Below are 23,082 nucleotides of genomic sequence, written 5' to 3'. Positions count from 1 at the left end.
AAGTCTGTTAGATTCATTTAAGCTGTGATCTAGGTCATATCTGAAAGTAGGCTAATACCTGAATTCACTGAGCCAGAATACCCACAGATACTAATTTGTAAAATAGCATCCTTCAGATGTTTTCCTGCTTGACCTACTTTCTCAAAATTATATGGTACACTTGATGATTTGTTACAGATTTCTTTTGAAATAAATTTGGATATTTCATTTGATGATAGGTACTACAGTTCCTGGTAGCACTGAGAAAGAGGAGCTTGTATCCCTCATTAATGTTCCTGGTCTGTAGTCCATTAAAGACATGCATTTAGTGTTTCCATGTAGTAATACAGTTACTGTGAATACTGGCAGGATGGTCAGATATGGGTAGGTGCATCAGGTGGAGACATAGGTAATGACAGTAACTACCGAAGTAATTCTGAGTCATTTTTTCACTGTCAGCCTTTGAGATTACAGTCCAGTTAAGCATCTTCCTGAGCTGAAAAGTGTACACCTTGCAAGGGTTGTTCTATGGACAGTTCTTCTGTTCAAGACCAGGTTGATTCTATGATGCTGTTCTATAAGTTAGTCTGTTTTACTGTCTTTACATGGTTTCCTTTCTCTCAGAAATGCAGAAGGGTTGGTGAGAACAAGGAATCTCAGCAGGATGCAAAAATACAACGAATGCTAAATTTCTGTTTCTGGGTATGTGTAAGGATTTGAGGGGGAGCTGGATATTTTCATTGCTTTTGAGCGCTTGACCTCTTTTTATTTCTGTTTCAAATTTAGTAGGTTTAGTAGGTTTGTTTCAGATAAATGTATTTATATTTTTTCAATTTATTTGTATTTTATATGAGTCTTTCCCTTGTAATCAGAGTGTTCTGAGCGTGCTGTGAATTCTGCAGTAGTTCAAAGATGTGTGGGGTGGTTCCATCTATTAGCCTAATAGAGAGAGGGCTCCTCAAGCAAGACTAATTTAAGCCTCGTTTGTCGTTTTATAGGGTTCAGAATGGCTGGGGACATGCCAGCCTGAAAATATTGTATCTAAATAGAATATTTAGCTGGGACGCTTCATGTTGGAGAGTAGTCATGCCACCTCCCTTGTATAGTCAGTGGAAGGGGCCAAGGATCTCCAGAGATAATTCCAAGCAACCTAAACTGTTCATAGTTTATCAAGAGAGCATATGACATTTCTGCTCCTTAGAGTTAGGTGGGATTAATTTTGGCCTTAGCACCCAACAAAACAAGTGGTGATATAAACATGGTTCTGCAGTCTTACAGAGCAAGTAACTGTGCTGTATATTCCAATAAAAAGACATTTTCCAATGGATGTATTCCAAGCCAAAACCATTGAAAAAGACTAAGGATGGTGCAAAGTGATGGCCGACGAGAAATGAAACTGCTTGGCACAGTGGAATAGCAGTGGAAAAACATCATTTGAGTTTACGTTTTTTGTAAGGAGGTCTGTTTCTGCTTTGTCCTGTAGGGATAACTGCATATCTTTGGCTTCCATTTCATAGCATAAGAGATAAATGCTCTTCAGTATTGCAGTTAAGCATCTCCTGCTAAGAGTCTTGACTTGCAACTGTAGTATAAAATAAAGGGTGAACTTGAGGTATGTAGACTTCTCAGATTAATCTTTTGTGTGTGTGGATTCTGTTCATGATGACATCTTGAAGAAGAAAACTGATTTTAAAATTACCTTTGGCTGATCTAAAATGAGCTGCTATAGCTGATAGACTGGAAAAAGTTCTTGCACTGTAGTTCCTTGAAGACTTATCAGTCTAATATGAAAAGCCTTAAAGCCTTATTTCTGTATCTGCTCAGGTACCTCCTACAGGAAGAACAGAAGAAGAAGAAAGCACCATGTCTTCAGTCTCAGCTTATTACAATGGAAAGACCGTACTTATCACAGGAGCTACAGGTTTCATGGGCAAAGTGCTGGTGGAAAAGCTTCTGCGCTCTAGCCCTGATGTGAAAGCAGTTTATATACTTGTAAGACCAAAAGCTGGACAGTCAATGCAAGAGAGGGTGGCCAACATGTTGAAATGCAAGGTAAGCTTCTATATTTTATTCAAGAATCTAGCCTGAAATTCATTTAAGCTGAGTAAAGCAGGTGTGCTTATTACTCAAGAGCAGAATACCATCTTCTTCTGTAATCTGTGTATATTTTTGTTCTGTCTGAAAAAAAGAAAAAAACAGATAAATATTGTGCACAAATGAACCCACATCTGTCTCATTTTGATAGTTGATGCAGGATTTTACACTGTATTGATGTAATTCATTTTCTTACTTTTTCTGCGTTGCTCTATGTTGAGAATTATGTTCAAATACACACTACATTAGTGAATGTCTATTTTGGTAAGAGAAATGTTGTTTTCATGAACTAACTCTTTTTAGTTCCCTACTATCAAAACTTAACATTCAAATTGTAGAATTCAAACATAAAACTAAGTGTGAACACATCACACCCTATTTCTTGTGCTTATTAGTTAAACTTGTTTTGCAAGACAAGGCCTGCTTTGCTGAAGTTCTCTGGGGCATCTGGCATCAGCTACAGTTTCACCTCACTTAGAAAAAGGTAAAATACTCTCACATTTGAAAAAAATGTTTTCCAAATTTGCATGCAGCAGAATGCATGGATGAAGTGAGCTCTGTGAGATGAAGAATAGACCTGTATGACATCCATCTATTCATCGTGTTTCAACTAATCTTTTAGCTTGCCACTCCAGTGAGGAGAGCCATATCTCTTCTGTTAAAAGGATGTCAAAGCCTTTTGTTATATCAAATGTGAAGATTTGTTAAGGAGTCATTGGTAGGCCTGGTATCTTGGTAGATTCTGGCTCTTCTGCAGCTTACACCAGTGGGAAGGGCTTGAACTTAGAACTCCTCCAGCTGTGATAAATGCCAGAGTTCAAGATAATGCTTCCTGCAGGTGAGAATTTGTATGCAGAACATGGAAAATGAGAAGATGGGGCAGATCTAGTTTTAGTGGGCAAGAAATTGGAGTTAATCCAGAACAGGCCAACATATCTTTAGAGCATTGGTCAAAAACAGTAAGCACGAATTTACTGGGAAAGTATTCCTACTTCTACTGGAATTGGAAATAGGTCAGGTCTATTGATATACTAAGAGATAAGTAAAGCTTAGAGAAGACTTTTTATTTTTTTCTTTTCATTGTGTTGAGGCATCCAGACAATAAGCTAGAAAATCCTTAAATATGCTTAAGAACGGAGTTTATTTCTATGTGGGTTTTTTTTCAGGAAATTGTAGATTATTCTCCTGTTTAAGGGAACTTTAGCATTCGTAAGTGCTCTTAAAGGAAACAGTCATCCTGGTTGCTTTTTGCAAGTCTGTCAAACACGCAGTTTCTCATTACTTCTCTTTTAAATGAATATTCCTCAGCTGTTTATATAGCTTTCATCACTGATAACAGGGATAATGTGAGTTTTCATCATTAAAGGACAAAATCCTAAATTTGACATGCTTGAATGATTTTTTTGCATTTTGGTGTTTTGTCTTGTTTTTGTTTGTTTGCTTGTTTGTTTGTTTGCTTTTAACCACAATGAAAATGAGGAGCAAAGCTATTTTTCATGATTTCTAGAAGTGGGTTTGCTTATTCTTTATAAACATGCTGTCTTGTTTCTTCAGTTTGTCAGCACATCTTGATGTTGTTAGCTCTAGGTGAAGTTCTCTAATAGCTCTTCTACTGATGCAGCTTTAAGAGATGTACCCCTTTTTTCCTAGTGTATATCAGCATTTTTAGACATACCAATGGAGAACAGGACTTGACAGCCTTTTCTTTAACCTTTGACAGATTCTTAGATTGTTTCATTGATTTTCGAATGAGTTAAAGGGGGAGGCAAGTGTCTAAGCTGGGTTTTCACATTCTTCAAAGGAAAAAAACTCTGGGGGTTTGAGCGCATCTCGTTCAGGTCCTCTAAGGAGGAGGATATATTTTGATGCTATTCTTTTAAAAATTAAATACTAAGAACTGGGATTTGTGAGAAAGCATCTGTCTTCTACTGAAGGAAGACCAAGGGGATGAAAGTGCTGAGTGTTTATTTTTCTTTTGCATACGTAGATATTATGTCTTTTTCAGATAAATCTTACTACACAGGGCCTTGGACCAAAGCCATATGATTCTTTGAAGGTTTAAGCCCTGAATAGTTTCTAAAAGAAGAGTACCTTTTTACTTTTATTACTACAACTGTATTGTCTGTTACAGATATGAAGGCACATTGCATGGTATAAAGACTCTGTTATGCATAATCAGTATGTGAACAGACCACAGTTAAGCAGAAGAATATGTGAATGTTTTACTGTAAGCTCAAGAAACAGCAGCTTCTTTTAGTAGACTGGTTCATTTTATGGGGTGTGTACTTCCATCAGACACGTCAGACACATCTCACATAGCAAAATTTTAAAACCCTTATTCTGAATTGGTCAGCTGTGCTATACTGTGGACCAGGGAGCAGTGATAAAGGTAGAGTATTGTGGAATAGCCTCCAGGATAGTTTTTCCTTGCCCATGGGATAGGAAAGAGAACAGCGTTTCTTTGAGAAAATGCTTCAGAAATGTGTGCATGTACAAAAGCATGTCACTTGTCAAAATAAAATTCTAAGAGAACAAATAGGCTCGGGTACTGAAAAATGTTACTTTAATAATAATGGTTAGTGTAGAGCAATTTTAAAATGAATAATCAAACTATCTTGACAGTGTACTTGCCATTTACAGTTTTTGTTGTCATTCTCCAGTTTGGGGAACATCCAGGCTACGTATCAAATAAAAATATAGGAAACACTTAACCCAAATATGCTTGAAACATTTGCATTTGTTGTTCTTGATCTTAGTTTTTGATCAAGAATGTATATATCTGAGTATACACAGACAAATTTAGAATAAAATGTTTTCCTTATTCAAAAGGGGGAATCGTACTCAACCAATCTGGCAGTCTTCTATGTTTTCATCACTGGCTGGCTAGATGAGAACAGTGAATGTTGTGTACCTTGACTTTAGCAAGGCTTTTGACACTGTCTCTGACAACATCCTTGCAGTGAGTCTAACTGTACATGGGATGGATGATTGAACAGTGAGGTGGATTGAAAACTAGCTGACTCACAGAGCTCAGAGGTTTATGATCAACAGTGCAGAGTTTAGTTGGAGGCCTGTAACTAGCAGTGTTTCCTAAGGGTTGATACTGGGCCCAGTCTTGTTCAGTATCTTCATCAATGATGTGGAGGAAGGGATAGAGTCCACCTTCTGTGAGTTAGCTGACAATACAAAGCTGAGATGAGTGGCTGACATAGCAGAAGGCCGTGCTGCCATTCAGCAAGACCTGGATAGAATTGGGCAGAGAGGAATCTTGTGGACTTCAGCAAGAGCAAGTGTAGCGACCTGCACCTGGGGTGGTGTAACCACATGCACCAGTACAGACTGACCTGCTGGAAAAGATCTCAATGGAGAAAGACTTAGATGGACTCATTGGCAGCATGTTGTCCATTAACCAGCAAAGTGCCCTTCTGAACAAGAAAGCCAATTGTATCCAGGGGTTTATTAAAAAGAGTGTGGCCAACAGGTTGAGGCAGGTGATCCTCTTCCTCTACTCTGTCCTGGTGAGTCCATATCTGAAATATTATGTCCAGTTCTGGGCTTCTCAGTTCAAAAAAGACAAAGATCTTCCAGAGAAAGTTCAGCGAAAGGCCACAAAAAATGATTAGGGGCCTAGAGAATCTCCCATACAAGGAAAGACTGAGAAACCTGATACTCTTCAGCGTGGAGAAGACTGAGAGGAGATCTCATCACTGTTTATAAATATCTAAAGTATGGGAGTCAAGTTGATGGGGCCATACTCGTTTCAGCGGTGCTCAGCAGCATAACAAGGGGTAATGGCCACCATCAGGAACACACGGTGATCCGTACAAACACAGGGAAGATCTTTAAATTGAGTGTGTAAGAGCACTGGGGCAGGCTGCCCATTGAGGTTGTAAAGTCTTCTATTTAAGATCCATCTGACAAACAGATAAAAATAGAAATTTGGATGAAACAAGATGGAAGCAGAGAAGCAGATTGACAGGAATTAGTTGTACTGCATAATGCTAAGGTTTTCAGGTTAAGTCCTTCTTCAGACTCTTTATCTGTAGTAGTGCATAACAGCATTTTGAAAGAAATTGCCTGTCATTTTTCATCTCCACATATCTATTAGCATAATCTCTGACTTTTTTTTTTTCTTTTGTGGTTTCCGTCATTATGTCTATAGGGGTTTAAACTTTGAGGCATCACATTTTGGAACTGCCTTGTTTGAATTGTTTACACTTGAATACGCTGAAAGATAACTACTATGTAAAAAAATAATAAAGTTCCAAAAGGGTAATGCAGTATGAAGGGACAAAATACCTTAGTGTGTTCTTTTAAAATGTGTACTATCTGCAATTTTTAAAATTCTAAATCCAATGTGAACAGTAAAATTTTAAAAAGTATAATTTAGTTAAAAATCAGAATTCTTTCATAGTATTTTGGAGTAACTGAAAAAGACTGTATTGAAATGCAGTACAATATTGTTTTTCTTCAGATCTTTTAATCTTAGTTGTAAATGTTGTTTTGTTATTGCATTAATATGAAATGTATAGTGAACAGATCATTAATTATCTTGGCATCAATTAGAAAATGAGCACATGCATTGAGGAGTGCATCAGGAATGGTGACCTTGTCAGTTTATGGACAGCAGTAAGTCCCTAAACTATTGCTCTGTGCTTCATGAAATGCCATGTCTGTGTGACACAGAGCATAGCTTGTATACACACAAAAAATGAACATTTTATTATTGGCTTCATCCTGGATGTGTCCACAGATGAGGTGGGGCAGTGTTCTAGTGTTCTTTGTTTTTCCTGATTCCTCTTCATGTTCAAATAAGCAGGAGTGCTTGAAGGGGGTATTTCTCATTTCCTGGAAAGCAATTACTGGGCTAAAGCTGGCTTGCCTTGTAGCTTTCCCAGGGAGAGCTGAATTTGTTCCATTCTGTGCATGCAGTGAACCAATGGTGCTTGCTGCTGCCAGTGTGTCTTTCAGGTCTACTTATCCAGTACTGCTAACTGGAAAGATTGGTCAAAATGGAAAAGACTCTTGCTAATGTCTTATAGTTCAAAGAGAAGATGGAGAAGCTGTGAGGCAGTAGAAAAGGATGAGCAGGATGTGTCTAAAAATACTGTAAAATGCTGCTGCTTTTTAATCCTAACTACATTTTATGAAACTCATGCTAGATTTTAATTCCCCCACTTCCTTCAAGTATCCCTTCTCCAGTTCCTGGCTTATGCATCTTGGTCATCACTATAAGCATTTGAGGTTCTCCATGTCACACAAGTGTAATGACACTCCTCCAGAGGCAGCAACTAAATCTGTTATGGCCACTGTAACAGTGCATGCACCAGTATCTGGAAGAGAATAATACGGTGGTTTGTTGATGGAACAGGATCCTGTTCACTCAGTAAAAGATGTGGAAGCTTATGGTCCAACAGAGATGAAGATGTTATCTATTACTTAATTTTGTCTCACTTTGGTCAGTAGAGTAACAGACATAGTTCTGGTATTTGTGTACCAGAGGGGAATACATCTGTCACTTTAACAGAAATTTATTTCTTACTTATCTCATGGATAGTGGTGTAAAAGAGCTAAACATGTAGTAGAGAGGAGCTAAATCTTAAGGGTGCTAACATAAATGCAGGCAAGGATCTTGAACCGTTCTGTGCCTCTTTACTAAGATAAAACCATCTGCTGCCTTGTTCCATTTCATTTATTTCTTTTTTACATTTTGTTTTTGTGATTGAAGAGGGATGGTGAGGTTCTTCCTTGTATTTAATCAGCTAATAGCCTGCTTTGTGCATCGCATAAGAGGCCAACAAGACAGCTGGTGCTGACAAGATAACCTTTTACACTGAACAAAAAAACACCATCACAGCAGCTCACAAGTTAGTCTCACTTGAATGACTTCAGTCTCACTTCCTGCTGTTGGGTGTTTGCAGCCTTGTGTTGCTGCTCCTTGGCTCCAGGCTTTTTGTGAACATGGGCATCTGGATCAATCCAGGTGCAATAACATTGCCTTTTCTGGGAGCTAAACTGCAGTCTTGTGCCTTAGCTGATGCATATCCAGCACATACCATCACACATGGCGTAGAATCTCACCTGGCAGCTTTCAGCTAAGCTATCTGCCTGCTGTTTCATCAGGTCTTTGTTGCAAAGTCATGCCTACCAGTAGGGTAACTGAAAAGCTGCAAAGCAAAAAGATTCATTGTCACTTAGCATCCAGAGAATTTGGCTTCCTACGGCTCCTCTCTATCTCGCACTTGTATAGCTGTCAGCACAGACCGCATTCTGTAGAACTGCTGGAAAAGCAGCTATGTGGAATTTTTTATTAATTACTACTATTTTTATTGCATACTCAGATGCCATAGGAGAAACCATAAAAAGAGAAAAAGGGAAGGACAGATGAAACTCTTGCTTGATACTTGTTTCTCCATTGCATCAGTAATGTAAATTCGAGCTTTGGTCAGCTGAAGAAGAATGTATGTGTGACTGAAGGAATTCCTAGAGGAAATACGTGTTTCATGCTTCCATAATCACACTGCAGTTTTCTACTTCTTTGTATACATGGATGCTGCTAAATAATTTATGATTTCTCCACACACTGTGTAACTTGATCAGAGATGTATCCAAGTTTAGAGATTTAGAACCACACCTGCATGTAACTCATAACAGTATTATAAATAATAATAACTGTAATTTTCTGTATATAATGAGTTTATTTGATAGAAATTTTCAGTATGTACTGGTAAGTAAAACTTTTCTGTATTCCTGTTTACAAATTAATTCCCTTTGGGATATTTAATTTAGAAGTCTTCAATACATCAGCTCAACAGTGATAATACTGGTCAACATATTTATGTTTGAAAACATGTTTTTGTGTCCATACTCATTTTTCAGAACCACAGACTACATCGGTAAGTTTCTGTGTATGTAGAAAAGCAAACATGAGCTCTTATTTTTCAAATGAAGTCAGAGAGAAAATAAAAGGATTGTGATGCAAATTAAATGTTCTGGGACAGAGAAAGGAGGTAGTTAAATAATGAGTTGATGTTACTGCTAAAAGAAGGACTTGACATTTTGGTTATGAGAAATTACAGTGAACATCAAGGTTCCCAGGAGTTCAAAAACAGAAGGGAGAGAGGAGACAGGAAGAGGGAGAGAGAGAGATGAGTCATGAACAAAAGATTAAAGGGGTTAGTTTATGACATAATGATGACAGCAGTGGAAATCTTAGGGAAAATGCAGTACAGATAGAGAAGATAAAAGGAAAGGCTAGAATAGTATGAAAACTTAAGAAGAGATGATGAAGATACAATAAGAGGGGAAAAAGGAGAACAGAGGAACTCTACAAAGGCTATTGGAAGATAGTGCTTGGGAAGAAAATTGTGAAAAGCATCACAAATAAAATCTGAGGAGTGGGCAATTAGCATTGCTGAAAAGGCAGAGGATCTGAAAGTGATCGAGGATCTAGAGGAGGAAAGAAGTAACAGGGAAAGAGAAAAGAATGTTGGATAGGGATAAGGAAGAAGAGGAACCATAATTCTTTTCTGATATCTGTATATTATACAATATTTTTTTTTTGCCCGATGTTGAAATTAAAATACTATGGGTATGCAAACAGAGATCTTTCTCCTAAAAACCTTTGATTGAAAAGCCTGTTCATAAGCAGTTTAAGGGTGATAAATAGTTTGGAATAATAAGAGATTATTAGGATATAATTATTATTATTAGACTGTTTATAAATTATTATTATTAGACTGTTGGGAGTGAATCATAGAATCATGTCATAGAGTGGACTGGGTTAGGGTTAGGGTTTGTGTCTGACAGGTATTATTAATCTAGCTTTCTACCAGTACAGAGATTTGGGCAAAGGGAAAGGAGGAGCAAGAATATTATAGTCTGGGCTCATGTGAATATCCTGTGGAGAAAATGGGTTCAACCCCTTCCACCTGAGTAGAGGAGAGGAACCTTGTATTTCTGCTTGCCAAGGCAAAAAGAAGGAGTAAGGACAAAAGCAGGAACAGCAGCAGTAATATATTTTTGAGTCTCTGTAATTTCTTCATACACTGCATGTGTGCAGATATCCAGATGCCCTCTCTTCCTCTGTACTGACCACTTTTTTTTGGATAGCAAAAGAAGCCATGAAGGGATGAGTCCTGCAGCCTTGCTCAGTGCCTGCCTGCACTGCAGATCATGTTTCTTGTCCTATATATGCTCTTTGGTGTGTCTTCAGAAAGCAGTGGCACTGGCGTTTGTTCTTTTGTGGTCATTGTCATCTCATAATGCTGTTAGCTGTACAAAATTTAGATATCCCAATAGACTGTAAAATTTGAGCTTAGTCTTTATTGTGGCTTAAAAAACTGAGCTTAGTCTTAGCTTAAAAACCTGCACACTTATTCTTGATCTCTTCCTTATTTCATGTGGTTTTCAGAACGTTCCTTCTCCTGAAAACAGCAATGTGAGAGCCCATCTGCTTCCTAAGGGTAAATAGTAAAATCTCAGATTATCTCCAGTAGATCTTTGTCTATATTGTTCAACTTGCATGTATGCAAATCTGGATATCACATTTGAAAATAATTTGAATGTGTTAAATTTCATTTATTATCCTTTTATCACTTCTGATGTTTTTCGAGTGTCTTTTGTTTCGAGAGGCTGTTTGGGAATAATTGATTAATTTGCACATACAAATAAATCCTTCCCCCTGTACCAGCATGTATTTCAGTAGTGAAGACTGAATGGTGCAAAAAGTCAAATTGATGGATCAGAAACAAAGGAAATAATGTTTTTGACAGTCAACCTTTAACCTCCACCAACAATATCTTGAAATATTGCCTTATAGACCCAACTGCAAACCAAAATCTGTCATATTTAGTTTTAAATGTAATGGAAAAGTCAGTTTCACATAGCATTAGCTCTCCATGCATGCCGTTTCTTATTTTAAATAGCAAGTAAGCTGAAGCATGTGCACATAAATGGAGTTATGTTGGTTGAGCCTGTACACTGCTTATCTTTGACTCAAAGGTAAACATATCTCAGGTGACAACAGCAGAAAGCAAATAATTTAAGTATAATTCACATCTTTTACATGGAAATACGTGCAATTAAATTACTTATTGTGCTGGATGGAATCAGTTGTAGAAGATATGCATATGAAAGTACTTTACCAAAATAAAATTTGAAGTTACTTTCCTTGGGAGGTTCCAAAAACCTATTTGAGAGAATCATAGAATCTCAGAATGGCCTGGGTTGAAAAGGACCTCAAATATCATCTTTTTTCAAACCCCCTGCCATGGACAGGGTTGCCAACCACTAGACCAGGCTGCCCAGAGCCACATCCAGCCTTGCCTTGAATGCCTGCTCGGTTGGGACATCCACAGTCTCTCTGGGCAGCATGTTCCAGTGCGTCACCCCCCTCTGAGGGAAAAACTTCCTCCCAGCATCCAACCTAAATCTCCACTGTCTTAGTTTAAAACCATTCCCCCTTGTCCTATCACTATCAACCCATGTAAACAATCGTTCTCCCTCCTGTTTATACGCTCCCTTCAAGTATTGGAAAGCTACAGTGAGGTCTCCCCAGAGCCTTGTCTCCTCCAAGTTAAACAAGCCCAGTTCCCTCAACCTTTCCTCATAGGAGAGGTGCTCCTGCCCTCTGATCATCTTAGTGCCCCTCCTCTAGAGCCATTTCAAGAGCTCTGTGTATTTCTTGTGCTGTGTGTCCCAGGCCTGGATGCAGTTCTCTAGATGAGGCCTCAGAAGAGCAGAGTAGAGGGGGACAATCACCTCCCTCTACTAGCTGGCCACCGCTTTGCTAATGCAGCCCAGGATATAGTTGGCCTTCCGGGCTGCAAGCACACACTGCAGGCTCATGTCCAGTTTCTCATCCACCAGGACCCCAGGTCTTTCTCCACATAACTGCTCTCCAGGACTTCTTCCCCCAGTCTGTATGAATACCTGGGATTGCCCTGGCCTAAGTGCAACACCTTGCACTTGGCCTTGTTGAACCTCATTAGGTTCATGTTGGGCCCACCTCTCCAGCCTGTCCAGGTCCCTCTGGATGAACATACTTGATTTGTTATTTGGCAAACAAATGGGGCAGCTGAGCAACTATTGTAACTATTTTTTATTCTTGAGGTTCAGAGGTGTGGCTGAACTGAAGCTCTTTATTAAAAGTGCAAAGATCAGCCTTCCACTGAAGGGGATGTGAAAGAAAAAGCTCTAGCAGTCTGCTGACTCCTTGCTGCTGTTCATAGCAGTTTAGCCTAGTCCAATTGCATGTTATCTGCTCATTTACACAAAACGAGCAATATGGAAAGCTCCTGAGGGATACTTTCAAAAATCTCTGATTGTTTCTCTAAGTGCTTTTCATGCACCATTGTACTCCTATGTCAGAGCTGATTTGGAATCAGTATTGCACCAATTCTGTGTTTATATGTGCACCACAGGAAATACTCCTCTGATTTTGTGCCAAAGCTGGTACATGTGTATTTTTTTTTGGTTTTGTTTTCTAGTGTCTATCTTGGTTACACATTTGTTCCTTCTCTGTCCTTCTCTGGAAAGAAACAGTTAAGTAAGGAGTATTACCTCCTAGAAGGATTTAAAATAGGTTCTCTTCTTCATTCTTCCACTGTTTAATTATGTGACCTCGAGTTAGTCATTTCAAAGCTAAGTGTCTGTTTCCTTGTCTGAAAAGTTATTTGGATCATCTTTATAAAGAGCTTAGTGAAAAATAAGGGTAGTAGTACTTGGGTATTAATGGAATACTTAATAAAAATATACGTATGTATATTTGCAATCCAAAAGACATATATGGAAATCTTATCTTATGTCCCTTCTGCTTCACATGTAATCTGTAAGGTTCATGAACATGTAATCAACATAATTCCCTGGTCACTCATAACCTTGAGACCATCTTCTTTAATAAAATATTCTTTCCATGGGCTGTATGAATATGAAAACATTGAATTCCTTGGAATGCAGATGCTCTCTAGGAAAACAGTCAGTTCTGTATGCCTGACAACAGATTGTTCATGCACTAATAGATGTTCAAATTCCTGGCATCAGGAGAATCAGTGAAAAATGAAACCACAGTGGCCAAAGACTTCTGTGCCAAAAATAGATAAGATAAACTCAGTGCCCAGATAAGGGGAAACTCAGAGAAAGTAAAAACAAGTGCTTGTTTTTTTTTTGTTTTTTTTTTTTCCTTTCAGTGCTGGGAAAGAGAAGACTATGTTACTAAAAAACAACTGAATTTTGAAATTAATTACATATGATGTTTTGGGCAATTAAATGAGGGATTGTTACTGTCAATCAGTTGATCAGGAAACTCTCTAAGACTCATTTTGCAGTGTTAGAAAGCAGGCATTCTTTATTTTCAGCACCAGGAACATGAGGGGATCCTTCCTAATCATGCATACCTTGCATAAATGATCTTTAGTTTATATACATTACTTGCATTACATATGCAAAGGTTTTCCTAGGCAGTACATACATATTCAATATTTCCCTCAAAAACAGTAACAAAGGGTTCTACCTCATTGCCTAGATTACACAGTACTTGTTTTTACAGCTAGATGATGCAAAGCAAAACTTGCCTTATCTACTGAATATAAAGAGTTCATCATGTCATCCTTATCTACTTAGTACAAAGTCACAGACTGTTCCCATTTTGTAAACAAACTACAGGACTATCCATCAACAAGCATTAGCATGCTTAACAGTATTGTTAGAACTTGTATCGATCTCTTTTTTCCTTTTGAGGGTTTGTAGCTAACACACTATGATCCTCACTATATCAATCTATTAAATCTCCAGCAACAGTCAGAACAATAATTGCAGCCTTTTATCTTTACACATGCAATCATGCACACAGCAATAAAAAAACAATGATCAAAGCAGTTTCTTCAACTAAGACCAATCAGGTAACCATGAGATCAGCTTGACCCAGACCTCCTCAGAACCCTGTGAGGTATCATCAAGGGATATTTGATAACGTAGCTTTAGTAGTTGTTGTATTTCCTCTATATCTTCTTCTATTCTGTGTGATTCATCTGCATAATGACAACATGATATATTAATAACTGCACATACACCCGCCTGGCTAGCCAGTAACAAACACAGGGCCATCTGGTTTTCTACAGTTATTTGTTGGATTGTCTCAAATGTCTTTGCAGTCTTACTATGCTATGTATGGTGGCATTAGAGAGTATCTCTAAGGATGTAGCTAGATAAATATACCCTACTCATTGTACTGTTGTCTCGAATTTGCATTGCTAGGAGTATCTCCCCAGATGCACAGGACTTTCCTTCAAGTGATGTAAAACCAGCTACTGGTTGGCTTCTGTAATGGAGCATACAATTGGGCCACTGGAACCAAATGTGTCTATAAGTGCCCTTACTCACATTTTGGAGGCTTGTTTGGTTAGGCCCTTTTTGTGGTCAAGATGTCCAGTTTGTTCCCTTGCTCTTGAGTGGTTTGTTGATGAGCTCTGCAGTGCATAATAGCCACCACATTAGGATTTTTAATGCTCTCCAAAAGCCCTGAAATTTCTTCCTTACATTTAATTTTAGTTCCTTGTGGAGATAATTTTAGTTCCTTGTGCAGATAATTTTAGTTCCTTTCTCCTTCCATATAACCCCATGTGATTGCACTACTCCAAATGCATATTTTGAATGAGTCCAAAAGTTCATCCATCCACAGTTTATCAGTGCCAGAGGTTGGGTGTCCAGGGCAACAGACCATGTCACAGACAGCATTTACATGACCAGTAGCCTTCATAGACCAGTAACCTTCAGTGGACCTTCAGACCATTGGGTGGTCATCCTCTTGGATCACCCCCTTAAAGTCGCCTCATCAGTTTATACGCTTGCCTGTTACCATGTTTGCTCAGATCATTTGTGATCTCTCAATCTTTCAATCTCAGTTTTTCTACCTGTCTCAGGATTTTCCCACTCAAATGCAAACAGCTCTTGATTTTCAAATCCAGAGCAGGATGCATAAAAAGGCATATTTCAGGTCTGAAGCTGTGAACCACATCTGTTCTTCAGTAAGAGCCGTTAGCAATGTATATGGATTTGCTACTACAAGCTGAACATTCTGGGCAATTGGATTAATTGCTCTTTGATAACGTACTAGTCTGTAAGACTTCCCATCAGCTTTCTTAATAGGCAGAGTTTGGGGTGTTGTGCTTAGATTCACATTCTTTTAATAAACCATGTTTTAAGAATTTTGGTATGAGAGGCAACAGACCCCATCTTAGCTTCTAATGTTATAGAATATTGTTTCAGTCTTACTGGTACAGATCCTGTCTTTAGATCTATGCTTACTGTCTCACCTTTCTTTGATTTTCCAGGCACCTCCCCTACTGTTACAAAAGGCACCATTGCAGCTTCTACTTCGAGTGAAACTCCTTTCTTTACTGGATTGGTTTCCTGTAACAGTAATACTGTAGTTTGGACAAATTAAGGGCTGTGATGCCTCTGTTAACTGAGAAGATTCCCAGCTTCCTGATACAGAGTACTCAGATCTGTCATGGAAAGATACCTTGTACCTGTTGTCAGATATGGTCTAAGAACAAATACACCATAGGTCTAATGCTGCATGGCAGTTCTTATCTTCCTGTATAATTTCTCTGGCTACAGCTTGTTCTGTGCTCCCGTCCTCTGGCAGGCACTGTGTTTAATTTGCCCTTTTACCTTCTTTTCATTAGTTTTTCATTCTAACATCAGGGCTAGCTCAATTCCAGTTCCAAAGGCACAGCTAAGCCCTGTACAATGGTAAGATAGCAGGGGTTCTGAGCTGTAAAGACAAAAAAAAAAAAAAAAAAAAAAAAAAGACATGACAAGAAAAGCCACCTGTCTTGTGAAAACTTTAAAAAACTTTTAAAAGATAATAGATTTTTTCTAAGGTCAACAGCTTGGCTCCAGGGGTCTGGTTCAACAGATTACTTGAGGACAAAATATGAAATAGAAATATGAGAGGTAACCATAATATAAACATGAAAATGAAGTACGAAGTAAGGCAGCCTATTATATAATTAACAATGGTATTTCTCTATGGTAAAGGATCTGTTATTTAATCACTATCCTATGAAAAGAATTATCTTAAAATGTTTCTTTTGAATATGCTGATGTATATGTGTAGTCATTGACTGCAAGGGGGAAAAAATAGGGCACCAAATAAAAACCTGAAATGTGCAATGAAAAAAAGAGTTATGCTCAAGGAGAAAATTTACTTCTACCTACTTGAAGAAAACAAGTTTCTGTTGAATGTCAGTGTAAGTCTACTTTATACTTAGTATCTCCAGAGATATTTGATAGAAATAAAAAATAAAACATAAAAAAACATATCTAAGGTGACTGGTAGGTACTGTTAAGCCATTGGTAGCAATTCTATTGTGACTGCCTTGTCTACCTTACTATCACTACCAGCACCAGTCTATTTGCCTGACTGACCTGTTATGTGGATCACTTAAATGGGTGGAATTGTGACAACAGGAAACTGTGCTGCATGTCTATTCCAAATGCATCCTGCTCTAAACTCCCCTGGAAGATTTTTGCATGAAGAATGAGTTCAGAATAGATGTTGTAGATCCACCCATATGCACAGTTTAAATGGGCAGTGTCTTAAGTTCATTTAGTTGAGTAAAGTATTATTCATTAGTATTAACAAAAATGTACTTATTCTGTAAAGGCTATGGTTTTCATTACCAGCACTGATAATGATTTCCATGACCAGTACAGAACAATTTCTGTCACCAGGTGTCTGAATAGGTGAATTAAAGTCTGTCCCCATGAAAGAGATTTTCCCATACAAAGGAAGTACTCAGTACTGTGGGCTATTTACTCAGCTGTGAGTAATCTCTTAAGAGCTCCTTGCAAGCTGTATGATGTGATGTTATTAGAAGTATATGTGTTTCATTTTCAGGGTGTTGAACCATCCCATCAGCTGGAAATTAAAAAGTTAGGGGTTTTTTTCCAGTGTGAGAAGTGAAAGTAGTTAAATAAATGACACATACTTGCAATTTTTTTTCCAGGATTCTTTTGATTGCTGTATTGTCTGAAATACTTTGTAAGGTCTGTTAACTCTGTGGAACCAGCTTAGCGTGAGATTATATCTTAACAACAAAGTTGTTAATGTAGAGATGGTAAACGAGTTTTCCAAGATACTCTGCTGCAGCCACAGAATACGAAGCAAATTTGTCTTTTTTTTTTTTTTAATAAATGACTGCATGTTCTCTGAACTATTCTTAGCTACAGTAGGTGATATTTAATTGTAGAGCAAAAAAAAAAAAGCTAATCAAACAAAACAGTCTGCAGTAATGTTTCAGAAATAACATTTATTGTAAAATCATATTGTAAACTGCTAAGGACTTTAGAGCAACATGCAAGAAAATGTGTATTTCCATGAAAAACTGCAACCCTAAATTTAGGTTAATGTTCTTTCAAAATTGTATTTTAATCTTAGATATGATCTCACAGGTTTCCTCTCCTATAATGGTACAGCAGAATTCTTCATACCTCATATGGCAGAGATAGCTCCAGCAGTTCTTTGTTCATGAGATGTTATTTCTCTTATTTCAGAGACTAATGATCAGATACTGTTACACAACTTGTGCTTTTTATCAGGAGATACTTCTTGATATGAGAGAGAGATGCAAACAGTGATATGGAGAGCCATCTCTTCCAGTGTAAAAGGGAAGATATTCTTGATTTAGTACATTTTACTCTATCTAAATCAGACAAAATTTCATTGCTGAGTGTTGAATTGAATAAATGAAGGGGAGATTATAGCTGTGCTATTATCCCTAGAAAGAAGATGCCAGAACTGAATGTTTTTCGTTTCTAAGGCATGAGTTACAATAAAATGTTCAATATAAGGAAAATCGTGTGGATTCGAATATTCCTCCTAGCATTTTTTTCCTCAAAGTTCCACTAACTGGTGTGTTATAAACACTTCTGTGGCAAAAAATGTTTTGGAACACAGCATACCTGTGAAGCTATAGGAATACAAATATGAGATATTTGGCCATTAACTTACTACTACCAGAGAATCCAAGTTGAAACAAATATTACCATTAAGGCATGAGCCCACCTCAGAGACCGCATATTTTCCACATCTGTAGCACATTATTTCTACTTTCCTGCTTTGGCACCTATGTAGATGTTCAGTGGATCACAAATCTACCAGTCAGATGCATGTGGTACTTGAGGTCCCAAAGAGATTGAAAGGAAGTGATGTAGTACCAGAAGAAGACTATGCAAAAGGAAACCATGGGTGGAGATGAGGAAACAAGAGAATATGAGGTTTCCTCTATCACAGTTATTAGTTTAGTAGAGAAGATCTAGTCATACTGTCATGATTTCCTCAGGTTCACAGGCAGGGATGACACCATGAAGCAGTTCTCCTGACTCTTAAGTTCATAATATAGCAGTAATTCTGCCATTTTCCTGTACAAAAGTGGGAAACTCTTCCTGAGCTGAGCACAGCAAGTCAGAGAATGGGAAGATCAATGTATTGTTATTTTTGCCAAAGTTATTTGGATCCTGTGGACTACAGCTGTCATTTAGTGGGAAGATTAAGACAGAGGTTAATTGGGTAGGATGCAGAGCATCTGTGTGGAGTTGGGATGAAGGCTGCCTCTGGTGATTAATGGCTAGGGCTTGTATTTCAGGGTGCTGAGCTGAAGGTGGTATTCATTTGTTGCTTTGAGTGTCATATTCTCCCCTTCAGGTAGAGGCTTCAGACATAACAGAATTAAGAAGTATGTTTTTTCATTCAGCAGTACACTTACTCAAGACTAATAGAGTAATTAAATGATAATTAATCCAAAAGCACACATAACTGTAAAGCTACTAGTCATCACTTAAATCTTACGAATAATACCCAATTATTCTTGAATTACAGATCTACTTCATTTCCTTCCCGCTATTTAGTCCTAAGGTACAAATCTGTTCCTCATTTTTTTTACTCTTGCCTACCACATCTTACACATAAAGACCTGGTGGAGGCTCCAGAGGGTTGTCCAGTGGGGCTCCCTCAGGAATTTTCTTTAAGGTCCTTTCCAATATAGGGCATTCTATGATTCCATACCTTAATTCCTATTTTTCTACTTTAGACCCACCTTTACAGAACTCATGCACCTCTCTTTCTTCATCCACAGTCCTTTCAAATAAACATTATCCCATGCTACTTTTTCCTGAGTTGTTCCTGTTTCTGCTGCATCCATACCGAATGTTGTTTTTTTCTGATAATGTTACTTAGGCGATGTTTACTTTGTGGAGTATTAGTTATGTGGTTGCCAGGTTACATGTGACTTTGTACCCCAATACTGCTCTGCAATTATCCATTTCATATTGGCATTATATTGTTTACCATATACACTCACTAAGAAAAGCCTTGACTCTTCTACCTAGTGCCAGTTAAGCATAAGCAGTTTCATACTTTTTACAGTCTGCATACCAGATCACCAGAGTAACCTGTTTCATACTTCGGTTTTGCGCTCATGCAGCTTTGCTGTCCTTCAGCTGATTTTATCACTTTTCTAGTTCCCAGCAAATGCTTTAACAGGTTACAAGTTCTGGTGCTCCAGCAGGACCTCCAGCTTAGCCCTCATCACTCTGTTAGTAGAATCTGCAGAAATCTGTACAGTCCCAAGGCTGCTACCTTCTCAAGCTATTTGGAGTAGATTTTTTAAGCAATGGGGTTATTTTTGTTTGTATGTTTCTCCCAGGGAATCTGGGAAAATGATTATGTCCTTATACAGAATATGATAGAGCAGATGTCAACTTAATTGCCACACCTCGAGTACTGTGTTCAGTTTTGGGCCCCTCACTACAAGAAGGACATTGAGGCCCTGGAGCGTGTTCAGAGAAGGGCAACAAAACTGGTGAGGGGTCTGGAGCACAAGTCTTATGAGGAGCGGCTGAGGGAGCTGGGATTGTTTAGTCTGGAGAAGAGGAGGCTCAGAGGAGACCTTATTGCACTCTACCACTTCCTGAAGGGGGGTTGTGGTGAGGAGGGGGTGGGCCTCTTCTCCCTGATAAATAATGACAGGACGAGAGGGAATGGCCACAAGTTGCGCCGTGGAAGATTTAGATTAGACCTGAGGAAGCATTTTTTTTCTGAAAGAGTGGTCAGGCACTGGAATGGCCTGCCTAGGGAGGTGGTTGAGGCACCTCCTCAACCTAGCGCTGTTCAAGAAGCGTTTAGATGAGGTGCTAAGGGATTTGATTTAGTAGTTGGGTAGAGATAGTGATAGGAGGATGGTTGGACTAGATGATCTTATAGGTCCTTTCCAACCTTATGAACTTATGAACTTACGAACTTAATTTAGAGACAAGCTGTACTTCCCTCAGTTAAATATATAATTTGGATGTATAGCTTCATGAAGGTAGTCCTCTGCAGATCATTGTGCATTTCTTGTTTGTGAAACATTAAGTGGGATGAGAGGTTCATTTCAGTACAGGTAGTTGGTTGTGGTACGTTTCTTCTTCACTCCTTCAGGTAGGAATTTCCATCAGTATATTAAAGCATTCAAGTGATTTATAACTCCTCAGGTATAGAGAACACAGGCTCACTAGTGGTAATCCCTGCTTACACAGATAGGTAGACTTATTATACAAACAACTTTTTGTATGGTTATTGGCTTTGAAATATGTATAAAGCTCAGCTCAAGTCTCCAAGTAACAGTGCTGCAGGAGAACTGCAGCTATGACTCAGAATGGAAGGGTATCTTAGAGAAAACAAAAATGTGCACATTGATGATAGAAGTCTAATCACTGTTTAAATAAATTTCTTTGTTTGATGTATTGATATAATTCCTGCAATATAAATACTCATAAATTAAGTTAGTTCCTGTAATCTGTTGCCTTAACTTTAACATAAGAAGCTGTTTGCTAGCCTGAAGTACAGCTACTATGGGAGATAATAATATTTAGTTTCAGTATGAGTCTAGAGGGCTTTGCTCAATTTATTATTACCTCAGAGTATTGTATAATTGGCATGGGAAGTGGAGGAAGAAGGAAGGGAAGGGAAGGGAAGGGAAGGGAAGGGAAGGGAAGGGAAGGGAAGGGAAGGGAAGGGAAGGGAAGGGAAGGGAAGGGAAGGGAAGGGAAGGGAAGGGAAGGGAAGGGAAGGGAAGGGAAGGGAAGGGAAGGGAAGGGAAGGGAAGGGAAGGGAAGGGAAGCGGGTAGGTGAATAGAATGAGAAAAGAAGAAATGAAAGCTAGGAAGCATCTGTTTCTACCTTTCATTGTCTAGTTGGGTGGTGCAGGGATGCACATACATTGTTCTGTAAGAAAGTTCCACCTCAGTGGACAGAAAATTTATAACTTTTATCTGTAGACTGTGAATTATATTGGCAGCATTTTAGCAGCCCATTTTCATCTTCTCTAAAAGCAATACTCTAATGCATGATGGTTAAGGATCCGCCCCCGGGCGCAGCCCCAGCGCAGTGTAGGGCCACTCCCCTCGCGCCCCGCTCCCGGGGGCGGGCAGTGCGGTGGAGATGGCTGCACGGAGCTCTCTGCTTTATGCTGCTTAAGCGAACTTAACTCTGGCGTACAGTGCTCTCCGACAGGAAAGTAAATAAATAAATAAATAAATAGCCTAATGGAGTTAACTCAGCCACTGTTGATGAGACAATAGGTCCTGCTCGACCACCCTGATCTCCTTCTATGTTCAAGTGACCTGTCTGGTGGATGAAGGGAAGGCTGTCAACATAGTCTATCTGAGCTTCAGCAAATCCTCCCATCTACAGGAAGGGCTGTAAGGAGGATCCAGGGAACTACAGGCCCATCAGCCTGCCCTGGGTGCCAGGGAAGGTTATGGAGCGTATTGTCTTGAGGGAAATCACATAGCATGTGTGGGACACCTGGGGGATCAGACCCACACGGCAGGAGTTCATGAAAGGCGGGTCCTGCTTGACCAACCTGATCTCCTATGATCGAGTGACCCACCTGGTGGATGAGGAAAAGGATGTTGATGTGATCTACCTTGATTTTAGCAAAGTCATTTACGCTGTCTCCCACAGTATTCTCCTGCAGAAGCTGGCAGCCTGTGGCTTGGACAGGTACACACTTTGCTGGTTAAAGAACCGGCTGGAGGGCTGTGCCCAGAGGGTAGTGGTGAACTGAGTTAAATCCAGATGGTGACTGGTCACAAGTGGTGTTCCCCAGGGGTCATTATTGGAGTCTGTCATGATCATTATTGAAGTCTGTCTGTTTACTGCTGATCTGGACAAAGGCATTGAGTGCACCCTCAGTAAGTTTGCAGGCAACACCAAGTTGGGAGGATGTGTCGATGTTCCTGGAAGTAGGACGGCCCTTCAGGGGGATCTGGGTGGGCTGGATCATTGGCATGAGAGCAGTGGGATGAGGTTCAACAAGACCAAGTGCTAGGTTCTGCTCTCTGACCACAACAATTCCAGGCAGTGCTACAGGCTTGAGGCAGAATGGCTAGAATACTGTGTTGAGGAAGAGGACCTTGAGGGTGTTGGTTGACGTTCAGCTAAACATGAGCCAGCAGTGTGCCCAGGTGGCCAAAAAGGCCAGTGGCATCCTGGCTTGTATTGGATACAGCGTAACCAGCAGGAGCAGGGATGTGATGGTTTCCCTGTACTCAACTCTGTTGAGAGCACACCCTGAGTACTGTGTTCTGAGTTTTGGGCCCCCCACTACAAGAAAGATACTGAGGTCCTGGAGCACATGCAGTGAAGGGCATATAAACTCGTGACGGGTCTGGAGCACAAGTCTTATGAAGAGCGACTGAAGGAACTGGAATTGGTAGAAAGGAAGCTCAGGGGAGACCTCATCTCTACCACTTAATGGAAGGTGGTTGCGGCAGAGTGGGTGCTGGCCTCTTCTCTCACATAACTACTGATAGGACTAGAGGGAAGGATACCTCAAGTTGCACCAGGGGAGATTCAGGTAGGATATTAGGAAAAGTTTCTTCTCAGAAAGAATGGTCAGACACTGGCCAGGGAGGTGGTTGAATCAACATCCCTGAAGGTGTTCAAGAAATATGTGGTAA

General features: G+C 39.3%; 1 protein-coding gene across 1 annotated transcript in view; it reads left to right on the top strand.

Annotated features, from left to right (window-relative positions):
• Positions 1-1,816: 1,816 nt before the first annotated feature.
• FAR2 (fatty acyl-CoA reductase 2) overlaps positions 1,817-23,082 on the top strand; it is a 62,875-nt gene continuing 41,609 nt past the window's right edge. Inside the window, exon 1 of the mRNA XM_065742325.1 lies at positions 1,817-2,031. Within this exon, the coding sequence (XP_065598397.1) occupies positions 1,843-2,031 (189 nt within the window). The 5' untranslated portion in view covers positions 1,817-1,842. The remainder of the gene's footprint in view (positions 2,032-23,082) is intronic.

The sequence above is a fragment of the Cyrtonyx montezumae genome, unplaced genomic scaffold, assembly GCF_038088225.1.
Source record: "Cyrtonyx montezumae isolate F1298 unplaced genomic scaffold, pur_monq_1.0 scaffold_3, whole genome shotgun sequence".
Lineage (NCBI taxonomy): Eukaryota > Metazoa > Chordata > Aves > Galliformes > Odontophoridae > Cyrtonyx > Cyrtonyx montezumae.
Note: the sequence above shows the minus strand (reverse complement) of the source record. Positions and strands in the feature narration are given on the sequence as shown.